The sequence below is a fragment of the Oncorhynchus mykiss genome, chromosome 6 (assembly GCF_057628025.1).
Source record: "Oncorhynchus mykiss isolate SJ-2025 chromosome 6, ASM5762802v1, whole genome shotgun sequence".
Taxonomy (NCBI): Eukaryota; Metazoa; Chordata; class Actinopteri; order Salmoniformes; family Salmonidae; genus Oncorhynchus; species Oncorhynchus mykiss.
Window position 1 is genome coordinate 57,284,217 of NC_143027.1, and position 24,614 is coordinate 57,308,830.

Genomic DNA, 24,614 nt, shown 5'->3' on the forward strand with positions numbered 1-24,614 from the left:
CACACAAATTCACTATGAGCATTGTCCTCACGGCACGTGTCTCGATACGACAGCTGACAACAGGGTCAGAACTACATCCCGTCGGCAGGAAGACGGGTTAAAACCCGATAAGCCCTTTACGACCTGACGGCAAATCAATTACGCCGATTTCAAAAAACGGCCTGCTTAACACATTCCTGGTGCTTGACACATTCAAACGGCTGCTAAGCTCTCCAGAGACCGTTCCCGCGAAAACACACGGGGCCACCCCTGAAGTCCATCGAAGCCCGTCTCCACACTACGCGGTGACATCAGCGGTGTCAATGAGCTACTTGAAGTGTGTTCCTTGTCAGAGGATGTTCATTTTTAAAAGATAAATGGATGCGTGTTTAGAATGTCCAGACAACATGCAACTCAAATAGCGAGCAAGAGGAAGTAAGACACGTGACTACCCTCCCCCCCACTCCCCCCTCCCCAATAGAGTCAACGCGTCTCTACTCGTGGATCGGATTAGATCATTATTTGATCTATTGTGAATCCCATGAAAGCATACCACAGGACCATTTGCCACAATGATTGCTCGACTTTTCTGGCTATTTCCCACCAGGCTAAGACTTAAGTATGTCAGCTTTTGTAAGAAGACTGAACTGGAGATCATGTGGGCTATAGTTATAGTCTTTAAAAAAAATAATCCTTCTCAACTCCTCCTTTCCTTCATTCCCTATTTCTACATCCTTGTGACCTGGAAACCCATATCAACAAATGTCAGTACGGTTTAAACAAAGGGAAGAAGTGTGTTCCCACTCTGTTCTCACTCGCCTGCTTCCACAAACCATATGGACACAGTCCTGTAACACATCATCAGTGACTCCTTATCAGAGGCCCGAAGCGGAACTAAAATAGCCTCATAACATTTTCTTCTATTCCTAATGTCTTTTTGTCTCTTCCCCTCCTCTCTCTCCTTTCCACGATCCTTCCTTCTGAGGGTCGGGGCCTCTCTCTATAGCAAAGCGGCAAACCATGGGTTGGGAATTGTAAAGGGTGAAAGGTTGTTAAAAAGGTCCTGGACTTGTGACCCTAACCCAGGCAGCCAGGTTCTGATGGTCCCCAAATGAATGAATGACCTCGGTTCAGTTCGATTACAGTAGACACATGAGCTACTGATGTTGCACTTCCTGTTTCTTCAGAAAGGACAAATAAATAATTGTAATAATGAGAGGAGAGGGAGAATTGGGGGGGGGGCATGAATGGCTAAGAGGTCTGATCCAGGTAGCCCCCACCAGATCTAGCTCATTAAAATTCCACTGAGTTAAAAAGGCGGGAGACCCCCGACAAAATGCCCTCCGATTTGCGCCATCACAGCCAACCGGGAGCATGTGTTTTACTCAGGGCCACAGAGATAAACACACTTAAACAACAGGAAAGCAAACAAACACAGCCAGAGAGAGAGAGAGAGAGAGAAGGATAAACACAGAAAGAGAAAGACTAAAATGGAATTCCTACTCATTGTTGCGCTCAGCAATGGTATCTCGCAAAGGTAGAGCACAAGAAAATGTTTTACAGCACTCTGATCAGGACGAAGGTCATTAGTGGTCAGAACATTGCTTTGCACGCTGCATGCAAGCAAAGACGTACTCCGAAACGACTGAATATGTCCATATTTGGTTATATCAAAGCACTAAACTGGACTCTTAAATAGAGTCTTGCATTTGATTACCTAAATTAACTAGGATAGTATGTAATTAGCTCATTAGCTAATGTGCCATGACGCCGGGAGTACCGCAGGTGCTCTCAATAGCGGGGAGGCATGTCACGTGTCTTGTTTGAATGACATCACTGCCGGGCACATCTTGTGTCAGTGCTGACTTCCGACACGGACCTTAAATCCGTCAGGACAGCGTGGCTGACATGACCGTTATCTCAGCCCTCAAACCCTATCTCTACACAAAGGCTCTTCTTGGATTAGCATCCACCAGCAACACATCATCAAGGACTCCTCTGTTCATTCGCAAACAAACAGTGATACAGTGTCACGCTGTTCCTTCTTGTCGTTTCTCATTATTTCATTTGCATCAAAGAAAATATTGTGTGAACTAACTATGAGCGCTAAGATGAACTCAGCGGTGACTCGGTTGGCGAGGACATTGCTGTGGTAAGTGCCATTGTGACTGATTGATCTGAGTCACATCTCCCTGTGTAATCACCAGCCAACAGTCTGTTGACCCCAGGTCTCAGCGGAGCAACACACACACACATCTAAACTCCATCACACGGGTCTCAGCGCCCTGGCTCAGATTAGCCCAAACTTAATCTCTGGAAAGCCTTCATCTTTTCATCTTGCGTTTTGTGCTTTGAAGGGTTTCAGGGAAGGCAGGAGGGAAACAGAGCAGCTAATTAGGTTTAAAAATAACCTCTCGGGGAGAGAGACATGTAACATTCTCGTCCTGTTCTGCTCGGAGGGTGCAAGGCTTCGAAGTCTCACTGGCCGTAGCCACCTGTGGGTTACAAGCCGAAAAGATAATTGCCAGGTTTGCTCTATCTCCGCGCTATTAGGGGAACTAATTCGGAAGGACAGCGGACAGCATACCTGAGCTAGATGTGCATGACTGTAGGGGGAATTCTGGGATTTGACGTTGGCGTGGTCTCTCGGTGTGTCATGACCATGGGGACACACTGTGACACCACTGTGTGACCGTTATGTTGCTATGATGAGAATGAGTCTTACGCCCTCTCAGAGAGCAGAGGAGATGATCAGAGTTTCCTAATCAAGCCTCGACTCTTCCACTGGCCATGGAAACACTCACTCACTCTAACTAAATCAATCCTTGACTGTTAATCTCAGCAGTCTTTACCTCCTACATGTCCTCACTCCTTCGAAGCTAGTTCGGGCAAAGTGCATCCCATGCTGTAGCCTACCCAGGCAGTGTTTCGCCGACTAGCAATACTGCATAATGAAACACGAGTGCTTCATTTATGCCATGGTGTTACGTTGCAAGACTCAGCGACAGGTTATGCAAGGGTTGGAAACAACAAACTAGTCTTTGATTCGTGTGTGGACCGTACATCAAGGTCAGACCAAAAGCAGACCAGGCTGTACTGTAGAGAGAGGCTCTGTTCTAAAGACATAGATCAATCCCCCATACAGTAACCACTACATACATACATACATACATACATACATACATACATACATAACATACACACATACAATACACACCATACATACCATACATACCTAACGCAGACACCTGTACTACAGCTGCCTGAGAGGGACAACTGCATGGAAACTAACCCGCTCACACACAGCCCAGTCATTATTGGCATGTGCTGGAAACTCACACCTGTCGGTGCTGCTACTAAGTAAGCATCCAGGAATCAAAAATCGGCCACTGAACATTTACAGGCTCCACAGCATTGTGATCAACGCACTTCAGTGGCTTAGTGAGACGTTGGTCTGTGTCTTACCTCCTGCCGAACAGTTTGAGGCCAGTGAAGGGTTTGCTTGGCCTTCGGTCCGCGTCCGGGTGCTCCTCGTCAGGTAAGAGGGCGGAGGGCAGGTCTGAGTTGGAAGAGGAGGCGGAGGTGGCCGTGACGGCATTCTGTCCGTCCCACAGGGAGCCCGGGTTTGAGTCGGACCCAGTCAGGCCAGGCCCTGCCCCCTGGTCACACGGTGGCTCCATGGCAGTCTCTCCGTCAGCCACTAACGCAGGTCCACTCCAGAGTAGGGGCTCAAAGTGCTCCAGGAGTCACAACGTCCTCATGGCCGTAGCCGCAGCAAAAATGGCAACAACAGTAATTCTCTACCGGGCTTACCTCAGTCACTCCCACCTTCCTTAGACCAAACAAGATAACAGAGAAGAGAAAAGTCAGAGAGAGATGCTCAGGCTCCCAGGTCCTGATTAGCCTCCATGTGGAGTAAGCGTCCCATTCTGCCGGAGAGAGAGGTAATCCTTTGAGCCATGTCCTGTATTATTCTTTGTCTCTCCCCTCTGTTGCTCCCCTTCTCTTTCCCTCAAGTTCCAACAGCACACTTCCACCAGCACACGTCCTGCTGCAGATTTCAATCCCGGAGTCCTTGATCCATTGGCTTCAAGCAGAGGTTGCTTCTTAGGATTTGTTGTTTCCTTCATTCCTTTTTTCTCCCCTCTCCTCTGCTCCTTCTCTCACTTCACACCCCCCCCCTCCTTTGAGAACCTCTGTCTTCCGTTTCCCTGATCCTCTGCTGTCCGTACTGCTCTCCCTGCTGCTCACGCTCAATTATGCACTCACACAGCTCCCTCTCTCAGGACTGCAACAGTCCAGGAAGTGTCAAATCCAGAAGAGGCACTCATAGGACCCCAAGATTAGGTGCCTATTCAGCTGCCTGCTTGTTTTTCCTGTCTTTCAGTGTGTAGCTTGTACTCTCCACTCGCTGCTCTCTCTCTTTCTCCCCCTCTCCCCTCCGCTGGTGGTTCATTAGAAATACATGAGAGACAGGGAGAAGGTGGGGGAGAAGAAGGAAAGCCCAGAACACTCCACCATAAGCCCTGTGTGGTGTGGGAGTACGACAAACTCCCTGTGACTGCTTGCCTGTCAGTGTGGAAGTGTGAGTATTGTGCTAGACACTTCCCACTGACACAGCCAGCCTGCTTGTTCTCGCTCAGTCGCCAAGTTGCTCCGCCTCACTCACAAAAACATCAGAGACAGACAGATGTGGAGAGATGCTAGATGGACGGGGAGCGTGTGTGTGTGTGTGTGTGTGTGTGTGTGATGTCTATGTTCCATTTGTTGATCCAGTCGATTGCTCACTTTTTCTCTGTGTGGATAAGAGTTTCCAGCTTTGGCACCAAGAACTGCAGCATGTTCAGTTGCCAGCCTACTCAAACATTACATAAAGACGGATAGAAAGCCCACGCCATCCACTTGGTATGGCTTAAAACGCACACTATAGAGTGCAATGCGTCAACACTGCTGGGTTCAGCTGTTCCTTCATCCAGGCCCCCGAGTCAGTGGATAACGGTTATAGCACAAACTTTACTCTGTCTAATTAGAAAATGTCCACCGTGGCGTCTATGAAGTAGCCTCAGCTGGGGAGTCCTCTCTATCCCCCCCCCCCCCCCCCCCTCCCGACACATTTATTGTCTTATCTTTATCTCATCTATGGTCAAAAAGTAATACAGACTCTCTCTCTCTCTCGCTCTTTGTCTTACACACAAATAGTGATTTTCCGCCTCTATTACATTAGCATCAGATTGAGATAACCGGAGGAAAGTGTCCACCCACCATCATGTATGGATATGAGTCACCTAAATGATCAGGCGAAGGAGACCCTGGACTGACGCCATCAGAGGATCCCTAAAACAGGCTCCTCGGTGTCTGCTGGGCAGAAAATAGGACGGCCCCAGCCCTGTTCATTCGTTTAGTTGTCCTCAAAATGGGAATATCTTTCAAATAAACCATGTTAGAAATAAGGTTTTCAGCAGACTCGCCATCGCTAGAAGGTGTACGTGCGGCTTCATACTTGGGGATCAAATCCACACCAAATGCCACGTCACAAACCAGTTAGCTCCTCGCCCTGCTCCCCTTTCTAATCAAGCGAATCAATCACCAGGTTTTTAGAGCGCCCTCTGCATCAATAATGCATCAGGCCACGAGGAAGAAGAGAGATGGGAGCGTCACACAGACAGGGCTGGATACAGGACTCCAGTTATTCCACCAGACGACCTATTAGTCACAAAACAACAGTGAGGAAAGATACACGACTCCTACAAGAGCCTCAAGCAACTACCACGTCACTAAGCCAGACATAGGCTACCAAGCAAGACCACGGTTGATGTTACCACTGCACATATGTTACTACATGTGCAATTGAGAGTTTTTGTGTCAATGTGAGTCACGCCATCGAGAGCTGGAGAAGAGGAACCTCACTGATAAGCAGCAGGTTCAGGCTTTGGAGGCTCTGACCGTCCCGTCCCCCCCCCAGCACTGGTCACACCAGGCACAGTCTCAGCCTAATGGACCACACTGTAGTTAACAGGATCAATTAGGAAGTGTTAGGTCCAGGATATGGGGTTCTGGAGTGCCTTCCCATCTGGGATCACGTCACGACCCAATTACATTATGGGGGTGGGCTGTTTCTGTGGAGAGACCTTTCATCCCCTGTGATTCAAAAAGCAAGTGTCTTCTGTCCGCGTTGCAATCTCTTTATAACAAACATCACCGTAGGTCAATATCACTGCAATATTTTATAGTCGGTCGATATTTTATGACAGTGCATTCGGAAAGGATTCAGACCCTGTCACTTTTCCCACGTTGTTACATTACAGCCTTATTCTAAAATTCTAAAATAAATGACAAAAGTGAAAAAAGGTTTTGACATTTTTGCCAATTTATTAAAAATAAACAGAAATATATTATTTACATAAGTATTCAGACCCTTTGCTGTGAGACTCGAAATTGAGCTCAGGCGCATCCTGTTTCCACTGATCATCCTTGAGATGTTTCTATAACTTGAAAACCTGCTCCAGAGCATCACTGGTAAAATCTTATCGAACTACGAGACAGCAGTCCCTCAGATTATAGAAGGATCTGTAATTGAGATCTCAGTAGATGTGGTTGGTTGGTCATTAGATTAGCTGACCAATGAGAGCATTAGTTTTTTTGTAGGCACTAATGGAGGCTTTCTCCGTTATGGCCTGTTGGCCAAAGACTAGGGGGAAATTAATAAGATTTTTGTAGGGTTTTTGGATAGAACGCAGAAAATAAGGTCTGGCTTAAAACAGGCTTAAAACATATTATACATTCTGTTCTGGGAGATAATCTTCATCAGCTAACGTCACTTTTTTGTGCATTTTTAAGCATTTAAGTAATCAAAACAAGCACATAAAGGCTTCATAATTCATAAAAAGGTCCTGTTAACTGACGTCTCATAACCTCAGACCTTATTTTCGGTGTTCATCCCAAAAACCCATTCTTTCCCCAATTAATTTCCCCCATAGGAATGGGCAACGAACCAGAGGTAGAAAATGCTAACTCATTTCCGTTTTTTTAGGACTACAAACTGGAGAGATCTATTAGCGGTTGGGACTGGGAGAAGAGGCCAAACAGAGCTGCAATTCATGCAGAGGCTAGTATATCCCAGGGGGAGAGGGGGAGCATTGGAGGGGTAGTAGAGAAGTAGAGGTAGACTGGGACAGGACTCTACAGGTGAGGAGGAACAGCGGAATGTAGAGAAACAGACAGATTATTGGGGAGCACCAGAACCTGTGGGGTTGAGGGAGAAGGCCTCATACTGAACACTGAGCAGACAATCTTTACTGTGCAGATTGAATAAAATCAGTATTTCCCACTTGAAACAGTCATCAGGCCACCGCATGGCTACAACATTGTGGCCATACAGTAAATACAAGGGGTGCAGAGTCCACAGACAGCAAAGTGGCTGATCTGTCAACAAGTAAATAGATAAGCATGACCCGGATTGGCAGGCCTCTATTTTTAGGTCTACCTGAAAATTCCACATTCCTGGGCAGCTTAGGGCACTAGCAGCAGCATGGCCCCTCTAGCTGTCCTGTTGTCACTTTCTACTACCTTGACAGGAAGGAAGTGATGTCACCAGCGGGGGAGTTGTACTCACTTCACGACTGAACCGCGAACGGCAAGGTGCTTCCTGCTATTCTTCCATTCGCTTCTGTTTTGGTCCTATTTCTTTCCCTCAGAGGGGTATACTACAAAACAGGATCAACTAGCTAACTTGCCTAAATATTTGGATTATTATTTTTTTTTTTTCAGAGAGACAAGCTTGAAATGGACATGGTCTGATTGACTTAACAACCAAAAATGCATATCTATGTTTAGCTTATTTTTTGTAGTAGTAGTAGTTATTTCTGTCTGTTTATCGAAGTTAGTTGGCTAACTCATTGATCGTCCTTCTTAGTATACCCCTCAGCTGTGTTACATGTGGGAGAAGCATCCAAACCGCAACACACAGCATGGTTTCAACTGTCAAAAGTAGAGGACCCACAACAGCTCAAAGAGAATAGGAACTTCTATTCCAAGAAAGGAATAGGCTCAGACAGAGAAAGCTTCACACTATAGGCCCACTGTATAAAATAGTGAATTTCCTCTATATTGCCTCTAGTTACGGAACACAAGAGGCAGAAGGACATACAGTGAAGAGAACAGCAGTCATAGCACGGATGATGGATGACTATGTGACTAAACAGAAACCCAGACAGTGAGACAGACGGATAAGCAGATGGAGATACGGTACAAAACAAGTAGAGGTTTAGGGCGCCACCCCGTGGGTATGTGGTGCAACTGAGTTATTCCTCCCCCCCAGGGGTGAATTAATGACCCACACTCCTGTACTAAGTAAATAACATGTGGATACATTGTTTGATGAGTGAAAAGCCTTCAGACAAAATGGGGATAATATAACCAAAAAATAAGTGTGAATGTTACGACATACGTATTTTCTTTTTATAGAGAATTGTGCATCCAATTCAAATGAGCAGAAGTCAGATGTTGCAATTATCAGATGTGGCAGAAATGAGAACTAAAAAATGCTAATTCTTCCAGAACAAGACAAATATCCAGACCTTGACTATTGACCACTGTCATAGAAGCAGCGTCATCCTGAAACAGCACAACTTCAGCATCTCACGACATTTAGTCTTCACCCGGGTTCATCCCTGTCAAATTTGCTGGCTAATGGACAACTTTCTAGAACGTTATACAGCTCTGTTTTATTTCATAAATGAATCCCATACTGGTCGATGGCCAAGATCTTTATAAGTGGACACGCCAAAACTACATTTCTAAGTTCGACACAACACAGCAAATAAACACCCGTTCACAAGCCATCTTAGTGTTCAGCATCTATAACCCAAGTAAAACTTTAAGTAGTATACTCGTAGACATACTAAACTGAAAGTCCCATGGAACAAATCAAAACAAGAATATAGAGAAATGTTTCCATAGTCTAGGTTTCACACCACGTTCTAGCCATTAGTGGTTTGTGACCAAAATACCAAGAGAAGTAAAGAGCACACACCACTACCTGTGAGTGGGGGCAAGCGGAGGGGTTGGAGGGACGTCCCACTTCCCCCGGTGACCCCACATATCCAGTCCTTTGTCCCCTCTCTGGCTTCCTTTGTGGTGGCTCACCAAAGAGCAGTCTTCCTTGTCCTGTCTAGCATTCCTGTGTCAGCCTGTCAGTCCCACAACACAAACCTGGCAACGAGTTACAGAGCTCCAGTCCAACTGACAACTGTGCTGACAACTGTGCGGTCTGTCTGTCGGTCTCTCAGGACTATCTTATTTCTCTCTTCCCCCCCGTCCACTTCTGCTCACTTCCTGTTTCATGACTTCCTCATGGCTTGTGACATAAGCCAGTGAGTGTAAGAGATTGAGAGGGGGGAAGAAAGAACGAGAGAGAGAGAGAGGGGGAGGGGGGAGAGAAAGTGAGCGAGAGGGGAAGAAAAAAAGAAAGAGAAAAATCTAAAAACTGGCTAAAAATAAAACTGGCTATTTTTAGACAGCTGGAGGAGATTCCCCCTACCCCCAATGTTTATCTTTGATAGTTGATGGGGAGGGCAATGAGAAACATTCTACGGCATGTAGCAATAAAAAGTAAGGCCTTGAATCCTACACTACCTGTCATATCTACGGAGTTACAGTATGCCTAGACATTTGACCTCAGTGTTGTTCACGGATTGGACAGTATCGCAATTGTAAAAGCTAACGGGCAGACAAGTTCAGTTGAATTTCACTTATTGCTTGGCACACGTACTACAACAATAAACAGTTGGAAGCGAGAGGACTGAGGAGAGATGTCTCCGTTTGTCTCCAAGCCTCCTTGATTTCGCTTGCATTCCTGGCTGATAGTGTAGCGCTGTGTGAGCAGAAAGGCGAGGAGCAGAGCAGACCGGGCTGCTGCACAACCTTACACGTGAAAAGGGATTGCTGTAAAAGACAGCGGGAATAAGAGTATGTGAGTGCGAGACGGACAAACAGAAAGGACCGAAATAGAAAAGGAGGACGTGTGAGTGGCAGACGCAGACGGAGAGGACATGCAGAATATAGAAAGAGAAAAAGAGGAAAAACGAAGACCGACATCTGTCACGGGGACCATCTGGTCTCTTATCTCTTCAGTCTGACATCAGAGTTAAGGCATCAGGCTGTCCCTGTCCCTTCTCATCATATGGATCAGGCCTGAGCCAAATACGCCCACGAGACGAGATCCGTCACCCGGCCAGCAGGTTAACAGTAGCCCGCGGTGGACATTTGAAATGTATTTGTTTTATGTAGTCAAGTGAATGCCACTTAGGTCATCGATCCGTCGAGGTCAGAGGTCATCGATCCGTGCGAGTAACATCCAATGTCCGCTAAAGCGGTTGAGACGAAAAGAGTAGTTTGCCTCTAGGTTTTGAACGATTGGGGGTATAGCCACACTAAACAAAAATATAAAAACGTAACATGCAACAATTTCAAAGATTTTACCGAGTTACAGTTTATATAAGGGAATCAATAAATTGAAATTAATTCATTAGTGCCCTAATCTATGGATTTCACATGACTGGGAATACAGATATGAATCTGTTGGTCAGAGATACCTTAAAAAAAAGGTAGGGGCGTAGATCAGAAAGCCAGTCAGTATCTGGTGTGACCACCATTTGCACTCATGCAGCGCGACACATCTCCTTCGTATAAAGTTGATCAGGCTGTTGATTGTGGTCTGTGGATTATTGTCTCACTCCTCTTCAATGGCTGTGCGAAGTTGCTGGATATTGGCGGGAACTGGAACGCTGTCATTCACGTCGATCCAGAGTATCCTAACATGGTCAATGGGTGACATGTCTGGTGAGTATGCAGGCCAAGCAATAACTGGGACTTTTTCAGCTTACAGGAATTGTGTACAGATTCTTGCGACATGGGACCGTGTATTATCGTGCTGAGGTGATGGCAGCGCTGGAATATCATGACAATGGGCCTCAGAATCTCATTACAGCATCTCTGTCCATTCAAATTGCCGTCGATTAAATGCAATTGTGTTCGTTGTCCGTAGCTTATGCCTGCCCATACAATAACCCCACTGCCACCATGCAGCATTCTGGTCACAACGTTGACATCAGCAAACCGCTCCCCACACGACACCATACACGCAGTCTGCTATCTGCCTGGTACAGTTAAAACTGGGATTCATCCGTGAAGAACACCCTTCTTTAGCGTGCCAGTGGCCATCGAAGGTGAGATTTTGCCCACTGAAGAAGTTGGTTACGACGCTGAACTGCAGTCAGGTCAAGATCCTGGTGAGGACAACGAGCACACAGAGGAGCTTTCCGGAGACGGTTTCTGACAGTTCATCAGCTGTCCGGGTGGCTGGTCTCAGACAATCCCGCAGGTGAAGAAGCCGAATGTGGGGGTCCTGGGATGGCATGGTTACACGTGGTCTGTGGTTGTGAGGCTAGTTGAGAGGCTGGTTGGACGTACTGCCAAATTCTGGAAAACGACATTGGTAGAGAAATGAACATTCAATTCTCTGGCAACAGCTCTGGTGTATATTCCTGCCGTCAGCATGCCAATTGCACACTCCCTCAAAACATCTGTGGCATTGTAGAGTGGCCTTTTATTGTCCCCAGCACAAGGTGAACCTGTGTACTGATTGTGCTGTTTAATCAGCTTCTTGATATGCCACACCTGTCAGGTGGATCTTGGCAAAGTAGGAGCCGCTCACTAATAGGGATGTAAACAAAAATGTCTGCAACATTTTTTTTTTGAGAAATAAGGGACGTTATATTTCAGCTCATTAAACATTGGATCACCACTTCACATGTTGCGTTTATATATTTTTGTTCCGTGTATATTATAGACGGTCTGTCACACACTATTGTCAGCATGAAACACAGTAGCTGTTCGTAACGTGTAGTTGTCCATGGCATAGCAACTGACCTAATCCCTTATTCTTGGAGCTTTCTACCACCAGACGTTACCATCAGAAATGTTGCATGGCGATGTGTTCCAAAAGACCTTATGCCACTTCAACTGAAGTGTCAGAGCTGTTTAAGTGTGTGAAGCTCAGGGCTGCAGGATATTTATATGCCGGCTTCTTGAGAAACGCTGACTGAATTCGATAGGAGGTCAAAGTGAGGAACCATGAGATTGGTTAGCAGTCACATAGACCACAAAGAGATAGCTGCATTGAGCCAAGTGCCACTCAGACCCCTGAAAAGAACAGTCTGAACTCTCTGACTCCCTCTCTGACTGTACGGTGCTGTGCATTCAAGCCCTACTGCCAGAGGGGTTTAGAAACGGATCGATTATTTGTTGTTGAGTCACTGGCCGTAGAGTCACATCAGGCTCGCTTGTATGTGAACTGACATTCTGCCATGTGCCACTTTTAGCTGTTTATCAAACCTCTCAAGACGAGACACGGTGTTCTGTTTTAGTTGAGTGGCTGTATGGTTCTGCTTTTAGTACAGTACAGAGCTAACTTCTCTTTGGGTTGATGCGGCAGTGCGTGGGAGGCAAAGTTCAAACTCACACTGCCACCAGGCTGATTTTAACACCGGCAAGGAATGCAGACATGTACATGGTGGTAGATATCACGTGTAATGAATCCCTTTGATCAAGGGTATTACGGGTGAAAGAAAATCCAACCAACATTGCGAATTTACTGAATTTGTACACGCAGCACACACACACACACACACACACACGCGTGTAGATGATCAAAGATGAGAGTAGATGGCCAGGGAAGGTGGAGTGATGACTGTCCTGCAGGATGGCTCTCCATTCTGTTTCTCTGTACAGTCTCTTTGGTTAGCTAGACATGGCACACGTGCGTTTTGGCCTAGACTTTCATCTCTATTTGGCCAATTTCAGCCGACCAAAGGGTTCTGCTCTCAGTCTCTTATGTTCTCCTGATGAAAGAGAATCACTCTCCCTCCCCTTTCTAACCCCCTCCATGTCTACCTGCCCCTCTCTCTCATTGTTGGCCCTGTGCATTTATACGCAGATTCATTTAGTCTGAAAAAAAAAAAAGATAAGGCCTTGAAGTACTTACAACCTACTCATTTTAGATGCACAGTGCATGTCTGGTTTAAAAGCACAGGTGACCATTGTCACTCAACAAATTAACACTTCAGGGCCACTTCAGGATATTTCATGTATTTCAAACTATATCCACTAGAGGGGATTGTATATCATCTCCACCCATGGACAAACAAGCTTTGGCAATGACAACGACCATAGGTGCTGGCAAGAAAGCCCAAACAGAACTGGGACCATGCTAAGATGTGACAAGGTGTGTGTGGGGGAGGGGTCACCAATTTTATGATAGAATAAGACCCTACATATGTGTCATCTTGTTTCCGAAAGGATCTTGTATAAAAATGTCCCATATTTTGTTGAATACGAAGGTCATGCTGCTAATCAATGTTCCATATTAGAACACTCCGAGCTCTCTTGTACTATTCCAATCAGCAAGAAATAAACTACACTCTGCCATACCCGAATCTTTCAATAGGCCTAGCTCATTACATTCCAGTTGCAGCCAAGTTACCATGACCTGCTGAAGCAGAGCACGCAGCAGACTTGTGAGCAGAACAAATCTGATAATCAGACCAACACACCTCTCCTATTAGAAAGTATATTTTTCTGTCACCTTTGAAGGTCATTGGTGAAAGCCGAAACGTCAAGCTTTTAATAGTTGCTTACGTGTTTTTTTAAAGTGCGTTTTTAATGGTGAGCGAGCGCCACACCTATTCCTTTTCAATGATCTTCCTGTCACACCCTCATCTCCAAGGTCACGAATAAAACCATCCGCTTTGTCTGAGGCAGACTTCCGTCTCTCAGATTGGCAATTGCCTTTGCCTGTCAGCCTGACTCAGTCTCAGCAGGCATCTCAGCGTCCTGGGGCCCCTGCAAGCTGGGCTCTGATCGAAGGCCAGCGATCTGACCCAGCGGCACATTAACCTCCCACTGAGTCCAACACTTACTGTTATGTGACAACTTCTTCCGTGGCAGAGGGGACCAGAGAGACACAACTCCTAACTGAACACCACAGGTGCCAGTCTTAAATAAAGTGGTACATTACAAGTGGTGGGTAAGTATACTGTACGGAAGCTGAAAGAACATTATGCAGAATAAGGAACTGGGTGGGATACGCAATGAAACTATGGCAGTAGAGAAATCTGCCGAGTCGGGGGAATACGGCAGAATATCCCTGAGACTTTCTAATGAGGAGCCGAACCACAGCTGCTTCCTACCTGGGCACATTATGTCAAAGCTTCACATAGAAAGGACATTTTCCTAGAACAACCCAGAGCTTCCTAGTCCTGCAGAAAGAAAAAAACACTATAAAAGAGAACTTATAAAAACAGATGGATTCATCCTTTATTGATCCCCTCGTGGAGGAGGGGAAACGAGACAGCGACCGATTTCTGTTTGAAGAGTGAAACGGTCTCAAACTTAAGTCGACGCTTCATGTTCCAAGTCTCTTATGTTTCCTCAACCGCTCTCAACCAGCCAAACCTACAGAACCAGTATTCTATAAAGCTTGGAGGTTGTAGATCTGGATATGCTGCTACATTCCCACATATTCCTTGGGGTTCTTACAACGATTAAGACTTGTCCTAAACACAGTCGATAACACCCGAAGACAGCGCTTCAGTGCAGTTACAGCAGCCGCCTGTGATTCATCTGCCATTAGAACTGAGAACTGAGACGGATGCCCAGAAAAATCGGGATCATTGGTAGAAAAACACTGTGAACTTGCTAGGACAACGCTTCATTTAATTCACTGTAGTCTAATCCTGAGAGCAGAGAGAGATACTGTGGCTGTTCCACTAAAGTCAGTTGTTCTGTGATTATTTCTCCGTAGTGTAATCACTGTACTGACAATACAAAAACATCCCCTCAAGGTAAACCTGGACCTCTGCCAAGAATGGGCGTTCTGTGTGTGGGCACCCTTCAGCAGCAAGGCCTTTTTTCCTATCTCCGCTCACCTATCCAAATGAGAGTTGTGCCGTCGAATGAATCTGAATCTGAATCTGAATCTGAATATCTCTCTCTCTCTCTCTCTCTCTCTCTCTCTCTCTCTCTCTCTCTCTCTCATGGGATAGGGTGGTGATAGAGTATAACTGACATGTTCTTATACACAGTTGGCCAGCAGGTATCTTTAGGACAGGGGCTTGAGACCATTAGGTGTGATATTACAGTTTTCCCAAATGCTATGATGTTGAACGCTGCACTGTAGTCAATGAATAGCATTCCTTTTATCTAGGTGGGAAAGGGCAGTGTGGAGTGCAATAGAGATTGCATCATCTGTGGATCTGTTGGGGCGGTATGCAAATTGGAGTTGGTCTAGGGTTTCTGGGGTAATGGTGTTGATGTGAGCCATGACCAGCCTTTCAAAGCACTTCATGGCTACAGACTTCAGTCATTTAGGCAGGTTACCTTAGTGTTCTTGGGCACAGGAACTATGGTGGTGTGCTTGAAACATGTTGGTATTACAGACTCGGACAGGGAGAGGTTGAAACTGTCGGTGAAGACACTTGCCAGTTGGTCAGCCGATGCTCAGAGTACATGTCCAGGTAATCCGTCTGGCCCTGCGGCCTTGTGAATGTTTACCTGTTTAAAGGTCTTACTCACATCGGCTATGAAGAATGTGATCACACAGTTGTCTGGAACAGCTGATGCCTTAATGCATGTTTCAGTGTTACTTTCCTCGAAACGAGAATAGAAGTCATTTAGCTCATCTGGTAGGCTCGTGTCACTGGGCAGCTCGTGGCTGTGCTTCCCTTTGTGGTCTGTAAAAGTTTGCAAGCCCCTGCCACATCCGATGAGCATCAGAGACAGTGTAGTATGAGTCCTGTATTGACGCTTTGCCTGTTTGATGGTTTGTCGGAGGGCATAGCAGGATTTCACATTCCGGGTTAGAGTCCCACTCCTTGAAAGTGCCGCCTCTGGATGAGCGTTTTCCTGTTTGCTTATAGAGCTCATTGAGTGCGGTCTTAGTGCCAGCATTGGTTTGTGGTGGTAAATAGACAGCTACAAAGAATATAGATGAAAAATGGTGTGGTCTAGAGCTTATCAAGAGATACTCTACCTCAGGCGAGCAAAACCTAGAGTCTTCCTAAAATTTGGTGCACCAGCTGTTGTTTACAAATATACATAGCCCGCCACCCCTTGTCTTACCAGAGGCTGCTGTTCTATCCTGCTGAAAAGGGTAAAACCCAACAGCTGTATGTTATTCATGTCGTTGTTCAGCCACGACTTGCTGAAACATAAGATATTACAGTTTTTAATGTCCTGTTGGTAGGAAATATACATGCTCGTAGTTCGTCTATTTTATTATCCAAAGATTGTACTTTGGCCAATAGCACCAGTGATAAAGGCAGATTACACACTCGCCGTCGGATCCTTACAAGGCACCCAGACATACATCCCTGATATCTCTGCCTCTTTCTACTGCGAATGACGGGGATGAGGGCTTTTGTCGGTTGTCGGGAGTCAGTAAATCCTTTGCGTCCAACTCGTTAAAGAAAATCTTCCTCCAGTACGGGGTGAGTAATCACTGTCCTGATATCTAGAAGCTCTTTTCGGTCATAAGAGACGGTGGCAGAAACATTATGTACAAAACAAGTTACAAATAACTCGACAAAAACCCACACAATAGCACAATTGGTTAGGGGACCGTAAAATGGCAGCCATCTCCTCCGGCGCCATTATCATAGCTAGACCTATAGAATAACTGCTGCACTAGATGCGATGTACTGCACTGAATGCTGCTAGACAACATCTACATTCAGAGCCGAATTTCGGCCAGAGATGTGCCAACAGTCAAAGGTCAGTTATCATTTGCCAGGTTACATCAATAACAACGTTTAACATAATCCGCATGATCAGAGAACACACTCTCTCCCTCTATCACATTTTTCTTGTTCATTTGAATGTTGATTCCCCATGGAGAAGCGCTACACTTCCCCCACACATTATTTACATTCCAAATAAACCGTGTTGAACATCACATCACCTTTTTGTTCAACAGTAAAGCGTTGGAGAGGGCAGCACTCCGAAAAACAAAATGCTCTCTTAGCAGCTATGGAAAGGTGCAGAGGCAGCAAGAAGGAAATGGAAGGCCACATTGGCAGACCAGCCCATTGGTAGTGCCTACTTTGGGGGTCCAGATACATTTAGTCTTCTAGTCTTCTTTTGCCTCGATATTTCTCAGTCTCCGTTTCTCTTCCTGAGGAAGCTGAGCTGCAACTAAGCTGGAGTTACAGCTCAGACATATCTCACTGTTAACACAGGAAATGAGAGGCCAGTCAGTGAGTCCAAATTGAGTTGCTCAGTCTCTTCCTCTGCTCGTCGTTATTTGCACCCTGTCAAATTCTCACCCAGACACACTTTCACCCTCTTCACATATGCTGCTGCTACTCTGTTTATTATCTATCCTGATTTTCTAGTCACTTTTAACCCTACCTACATGTACATTTAACATAATTTACCTCTACCTCGTACCCCCTCGTACATTGACTCGGTACTAATACTGCTTGTATATAGCCTCGTTATTGTTATTTTATTATGTTACTATTTCCTTTTTTAATTTAGCCACTTTCTTACTCTGCATTGTTGGTGAAGGGCTCGTACGTAAGCATTTCACAGTAAAGTCTGCACTTGTTGTATCAGGCGCATATGACAGATGCAATTTGATTTGATTGCAAGGTGCATTGATTGCTTAGGCGCGTCATGACAACCGGACATCCTTTCATTGTCAGCTGTCATTTCCTTTTCAATTGTAGGAATCCACTCTGTTTTCTTTTTCTTTCTTATGTTAGTTTGTTTGCGTGTGCGTGTGTGTTTCTGTGTGCGTATTTCTGCGTGTGTGTTTCTGTGTGCGTGTTTCTGTCTGTGCAAGTGTCTTTGTGTAGCCTATCATTATTTCCTCCCACTTCAATTCCTTGGTCAAGGTAACTATGTGTCCTCATAAGATGGGAGAGGAAACATAATTATCCAACAACTGTGGAGAGAGAAGTGGCCCTTCTCAGCTGTTGCAGAGAGCTGCAGCATTTTCCTTTATTAGCTGGTTGGTCTGCCATATGTGACAACGACTTCAAGTGAAATCCCAAGTTCAAGAACAACGGAGGCACTCCGGAAATTTTTTTTTTAAAGAAAGAGAGAAAACGATGTCACCTCATTTCATCTTTGGCCAGGCAGTCTAACGCGTTTTCGGCAGTCATGGCTTCACCAGAGCAACCATTACGCATCTGATGAAGGTATAACTGCGGAAAGGCAGGAGTCTACACCCGGACAAAAATAAAAAAAAGTTGAAATGAGGTGACGTCGTTCTGTCTGTTTTGTAAAATCTTTTTGGAGTGCTGCCGTTTCCTAATGTTCTTGATTGCATTTGAAACTGCAGTATTTTATTTGCAAACTTGACCATGGGAAGAGATATTGCAATAGAAGGGATATTGGATTCACCAGATCCAGGTAGGATTGCTGAAGAAGAGGTAGATCTAAACAAATTGTGTGGAGTGTTCATTTTCACATAGCATTGCTCTCCTTGACTTCATATGTCAGTGAATTCAAGACAAAAAACATACAAAGTTAACCGCCCGACATTTTAAACCACACATAATAAAGCATTATTTAAAATATCATTGATGAGGTAAAGTCTGGGAGCGGCTGTCCTGAATACTCTCACACACCAACCTATCTAGTCCACAGCAAACAAAGCTCTGGCCTGAGTTGAGTCATTCATCATGAGGTTGAGAGTTACATACCAGCTGCTCCCCAATGTTCACTAATAACTTTTGTTTCCAAAGAGCAGTGTTTCCCAACCCTGGACAAGCATACCTGATTCCACTTGTCAACTAATCATCAAGCCCTCAATGAGTTGAATGAGGTATTTGTCAAGAGCTACAACGAAACTGTGTACTGTTGGGGGTGCTCGAGGACCAGGGTTGGGAAACACTGCCATAGAGCAGGTATTGATTTTGAGCTTGAACAGACAATGTCCTGTTTAACCTCTGTAGAGAGGAAAATACTTAAATATTATTACAGTGTTAACTGGTCCTTTATGGCTGCAGACACTTCCTGGAAAACCAGATTACTTGACTGTGAGAAATAATAAATGACACCCACAGACAGGGCAGTCTTTGTAGAATCAGACAATTCAGAGCCCTGGCAGAGTAAAATAGGCCACCGGAACCTTTCAGTGTTGTGCATTGAGTTGTGAGAGAGTCATGGTCAGAGAACAAAAACCTGGCGCGGTCAGAGATACGTGACATACGTACCTCTGTCTAGCCCACACCTATTTGTCCGACAAAGTTATTTTGTTGTTCAAATAGAAATGTTCCACGTTAGTAATGGTGTGCAGCATAATAAATCACAAGCCATTTGCTAAATCTACACCTGCATTGCTTGCCGTTTGGGGGTTTAAGGCTGGGTTTCTGTACAGCACTTTGAGATATCAGCTGATGTAACAAAGGCTTTATAAATACATTTGATTTGATTTCAAATGCGGGTAATTACAAGTAACTCTCTGGAGAGGAGGGTTTACGATCAGCATCCATTAGTGTCAGCGGTCGATGGGGAGTCCAGACGGGACAGTTTGTTCCCTTCGTTAGAGGGGCTGTAGCCCTGCATCTGCCTCCATCAAACCACAAACAACCTTAACCAGAGAGTGTCAACAGAGCCGTAAGGACCTACCTTATAGGCGTATGACCCAGAGACAGAGGACCTCAAATGAGCTGAAATTAGCCTCGTCTGTTTGTTCAGTGTCAATACAGCCTTTCAAATTAGATTTTGTGTCAACACTGAGTGTCCCAATGTCAATGACAGGGATGACAATTTCCTTCATCTTTATAACATGCAAAGACTCAGGAAAGGAGTACAAAGGGTATTATCCATTTTTTCTGAGAGGCCTGGTGGCTTTAATGTCATTATGCATTTCAATAGGACGTGTAGTGCACGTCGTCGTGCAGGCTTTACGGAGGGAGGCACAGCTGGTGCTGGCTCATTTCAGTAAGGATGGATCTGGTCCGGTATTGGACGCGTATCATCTACGTAGGTCTCCACAGCATGCAATATATCATAGGTCTCATTGATTAAACAAATCTCATCGGTTTTCATCCCTGAATCATCCGCAGGGCCGGTTGGACCAGTTGGGTGTAAAAAAAAAAAGTTGGTCTTAAACGTTAGGTCGGGCGTAGCTACGGGATGAGAATGTATACCTGTTGTACCAACCCAAAATAAGATTAGTCGATTGAAGACCGTCGTAGGCAATGCACGTGCGTGAGATTGGATGCTTCATTATTATGGTTGCTAGGCAGTGCCCATTACTAGGCTGTTACCTTCCTCGTGGCAGCTCTAAAAACTTTGCGAGGGACGCCCCATCACTTTCACAAAACCCACCATCTGATGCATGTTTTCTGAGCCACAACTGGGTGGATCTATCAATAATTATTGTGGGAATGAATGTCACAGAATGATGAAAACAAAGTAGACTAATGCCATTGCAGGCATTTATCATATTGCTGCTTATTGAAACTCCCAAAGTCATCCAACTGTTTTAAAAAGTTTAAAGCAATATCCGTGTGTAGTCAACTATCATTTCAGCACCGTTATGATTGGGACAGCGTTATCGCTCTTCTTTGAGACAAGGATGGGGACATCTTGATAAATCAATCAATGTCAGATTTTTTCTTTTGATATTTGGTTACAATTAGGCTGGGAAAACATTAGCCAAATTGAGGTGAGTGGTCATGATGATAATCTTTTGTCTAGTTTGCTCGTCTAGCAGTGTCATCAGAACATTTTGCTAGCATGTTATGTAGCCTAGCATAACAGGTGGATTATTTTGCTCCTCTCGCGTAGTAGCCTAGGCTATCTCCTGCCAGAGATTCACTGAAACAAAATCACATTGATTGATTATCAGAAATCAAGGAACTTCTGACAATCAAATAATGCAATTTTGTTTCACTGAATCCCCGTCAGGGTATTTGGTTATTTGATCTCTGGCTGGGCAAATTAGTGGGAGGTGGCAGCTCATCTATGATTTTGTTAATATCTAAATAAGACACATTTGTCATGCTATAATGTAGCATAAGTGAAGCGTATTATTTTGCTATTGACTCACGCACAGGCCACTCGAAAAAGCCTGCAGAGGTTGTGATATATGAACACGAAACTCACATCCTTTTGAAAATATAGATTTATATTACTGTCTGTGCATATCATGAAAGAAGACAATCGCAGGCGTAGCTCATAGAACAGCTGGTGCAACAGGTATAATATTTTGGTACGGCATAAAGCACATTTTACATCAGATGTAGAGTTACAACCCACTTGTGGAACAGGCTTGATGTGTTGGTGATCTGAGCTAAAGCACAGGATAAGATCAACCTTATCCTGAACACCAGAAACAACATTCTGCGAGGAAATGGAATTAGAAATCTCTACCTTAATCTGTTGCTCCCTTTTCTCCTAAAAAAAAATCCCAAACAATCCGCACAGCTTATTTGCATATACAGTAAGAGATCACCAAAGCTCTCCTCCGACAATATTGTATGCCACAGGTTCCCTCTATTTAGTTTCAAATTGAAGGGATGAACCTGTAACCTCTCAGTTATCCTTTACCCTTACTTACACTGCATGGCACCATTTATTTACCAGGTTAATCCCATTTAGATGAAATGGGTTTCTTTCCATTTGTCTGGTGGCCTAAAAACTAGGACTAATTCATCCTAGTATAAAGATCGTGAGAAAACTTGGGACTTCAAATTTGTTGCCATTTGTTAATGTGTTCATTTGATAACTTTTCGATTTCCCACCGTTTGAATCTGCTGGATAGAAGAGCATGCACCTGTCTGAGTCTGTGAGCCTGCTTCCAATAACAAACTATAACAATTCAGTATTCAGACAGCGGAATGCCTGGCGGTCCAAATGACCAGGACTGTTACAATAAACCAGGGGTTGGAACTGAGATTATTTTCCAATCGTTTCGTTCTGAACAGAACCATAATTTTTATTTGTTCCATTCCACTGTTCCGACCAGCAAAATAAAGTTCTGAAAAGGTTTGGACCCCCCAAAAAGTTATGGTTTATATCATTCCTTCCTAAATCTCTGAAATATATTTTTATGGACATTTGGCTAAACATTAAATTACTTCACGATGCTATGGCGCGGCCAAGCTATACAGTTGATTACATGCATTGGAGAGACAAGTGTAGGGTGTGAGATGCGACTGACATTTTGCTTGTGGGAGAGAGCAAGAGAGGGTGGAGGAGGTGACTTGGCTTGGAGCACTGGGCATCTTGTTATGGCATAATTATACCTACGCAGGAGCGGCTTCTATGGAGGAACTTTTAATGCCTTTGAACTTCCGAGAGTTGGCTTAACGTTGGACCAGAGCTAGCTAGCTAACAAGCGTGTGTGTGCAGAGCAGCACTAGAATTTAAATAAAACACGTCTTATCTTTTTGTAGTTAATAAATCTACTGTAAAACGTGATAAAATAAGTTAATCCATTCTTCTCTAAAAATCTCTCTAATTTCTGAATCCTACTTGTACCATCAGTAAGCTACAGTAGCCTATGCTTCGGAGTGGAATGGGCAGGTATATAACTTACACACGCACTGGAAAAGATTTTCAGCTGGCAGATAGAGACTAGAGTAACAGAGTGAGGACTTTGCATAGGCGCTTTGTGTTTTTTTTTGTGGGACTGGGAAAAAAATGCCAGGAACATAAAAGAGCATTATTAACCAGTTTCCATGCTTTTAAAAATCACGGTTCTGTTCCGGAACAGTATAGATCACTTCATTCTCAGTTCTGATTCTATTCCTCTAAAAAAATGTATTTTCTGGTTTTCAGATCTGTTCCCTGAACTGGTTCCAACCCCTGTTATAAATCTGAAACACCATCTGGACAGCATTGAAAGCTTTTCCCTTAGTTACATAGTATAACAATAGGACAGACCTAATGACAAATCATTCACCTTAGGTTGAGCAATACAGTAAGCTCATGTGAAAGAAAATTACAGACATACAAATGTATAAACTATCTCAACTAACCTGTATCCCTGCACATTGACTCGTTATTGTTATGTCATTTTATTGTGTTACTTTTTATTTTTTACTTTAGTTTATTTAGTAAATATTTTCTTAACTCTATTTCTTGAACTGCATTTTTGGATAAGGGATTGGCAAGTAAGCATTTCACTATTCGGCGCAAGTGGCAAATAAAATTGTATTTCATTTGATTTAGAATATCATACCCACCCAAAAATGCTAAACTCCCCTGTTATTGTAATGGTGAGAAGTTAGCATGTCTTGGGGGTTTGATATTTGGGCGTCTAACTTTCTCATTACTTATCCGTAATCATGGTAGCATCCACATGAATGTAGAAACATATTCTATTCTTATTTACAATAAAAGTGACTCCAAAATCAAACAACACATTATTTACCTTTTCACTTCTATTGGGCACAAAATGATCTGAAACACAACCAAAACAAACAGCAAAAGCATCTAACAAATGTGTTGAGTCTCAAGCTTGATGTAATCATTGAGTGATATGAATATGGGACCAAATACTTAACTTTGAACTACTTTAATACACAACTGAATTTCTCCCAATACTTTCTGTCCCCTAAAATGGGGGGGGACTATGTACAAAAAGTGCTGTGATTTCTAAACGGTTCACCAAATATGGATGAAAATACCCTAAAATTAAAGCTGACAGTCTGCATGTCAACCTCATAGTCTTTGCGTCATTTCAAATCCAAAGTGCTGGAGTACAGATTCAAAACAACAGAGATCACTGTACATTGTGTATTCATCACAAATTTCAGCTTTTCACTAAATCTACAATACTAATTTAATCAAAAACAAAACAAAAAGGTAGTTATCATTACTATGCAATTATACTACAGCTTTGGTGAATACTCGATCCTGACGGGAGACTGAGGGGGGGCACATCATTTCTTAGAATGGATGCACATAACATTCCGCAATAACTTATCTCCTTAACTGTCATCATTGTCCCCCCTGCTGCAGTTGCTGTCTGAATCTGATAACATCTGAATCACACGAGAGATCACTACCGCAGGCCTTGTTGTTTGAGTCGCTATATTGACGCTCTTAGTCACAGACACCGAGGAAAGCGATGGCTGATCTGTGTTTATGTAGCCAGACTGACATGGCCTCAGCCTCACTCATTGCCAGGCCAGCCTTAACCATCCAGCATCATCAGGCCTCTATGGACCAGCCAGTCAGCCAGTGGATGCAGCCAGCCCAGGGCTCTGCTCACTAAGCCCCTTTTGTAAGTGCCTCTTACTTATAATGGGAGAAGAAAAAACTCCTGATCCCTTGCTGCTGCCGCTGCTTCTCCTTCCGTTACATAAGAGCCATGAACACATCACAGCATCTGCTGGCAGTGACAGACTCTCAATAACCAACACCCAGGGACCAGTCTCATCACTCTACACAGCCTGCACAGAAAAAGAGTCCCTCAAATCCTTCTATAAAATGAAAAAGATGGAATGTGAGTCAGTCAGGGGCACAGACAATTGTGCCATCCTCTACAATCAAGCTACAAAGAGTTGGGATTGTGGAGGAAAAACTACACCACCGGTCTCATTGCAAACCAAATA

General features: G+C 44.3%; 1 protein-coding gene across 25 annotated transcripts in view; it reads right to left on the reverse strand.

Annotated features, from left to right (window-relative positions):
- Positions 1 to 24,614, reverse strand: part of LOC110526199 (diacylglycerol kinase zeta) — a 119,651-nt gene that overhangs the window by 93,844 nt on the left and 1,193 nt on the right. For 6 of the 25 annotated variants that reach the window (XM_090238380.1, XM_090238378.1, XM_090238376.1 and 3 more), the window contains exon 1: positions 9,017 to 12,778. The exons of 10 other annotated variants lie outside the window; for them this stretch is intronic. In XM_090238380.1, coding sequence (XP_090094506.1) covers positions 9,017 to 9,078 — 62 coding nt within the window. In that variant the 5' untranslated portion in view covers positions 9,079 to 12,778. Of the gene's footprint in view, positions 1 to 3,444; positions 4,829 to 9,016; positions 12,779 to 24,614 lie in introns of those variants that run through there. 9 more of the 25 variants (XM_090238368.1, XM_090238364.1, XM_090238369.1 and 6 more) reach the window with 2 other exon arrangements.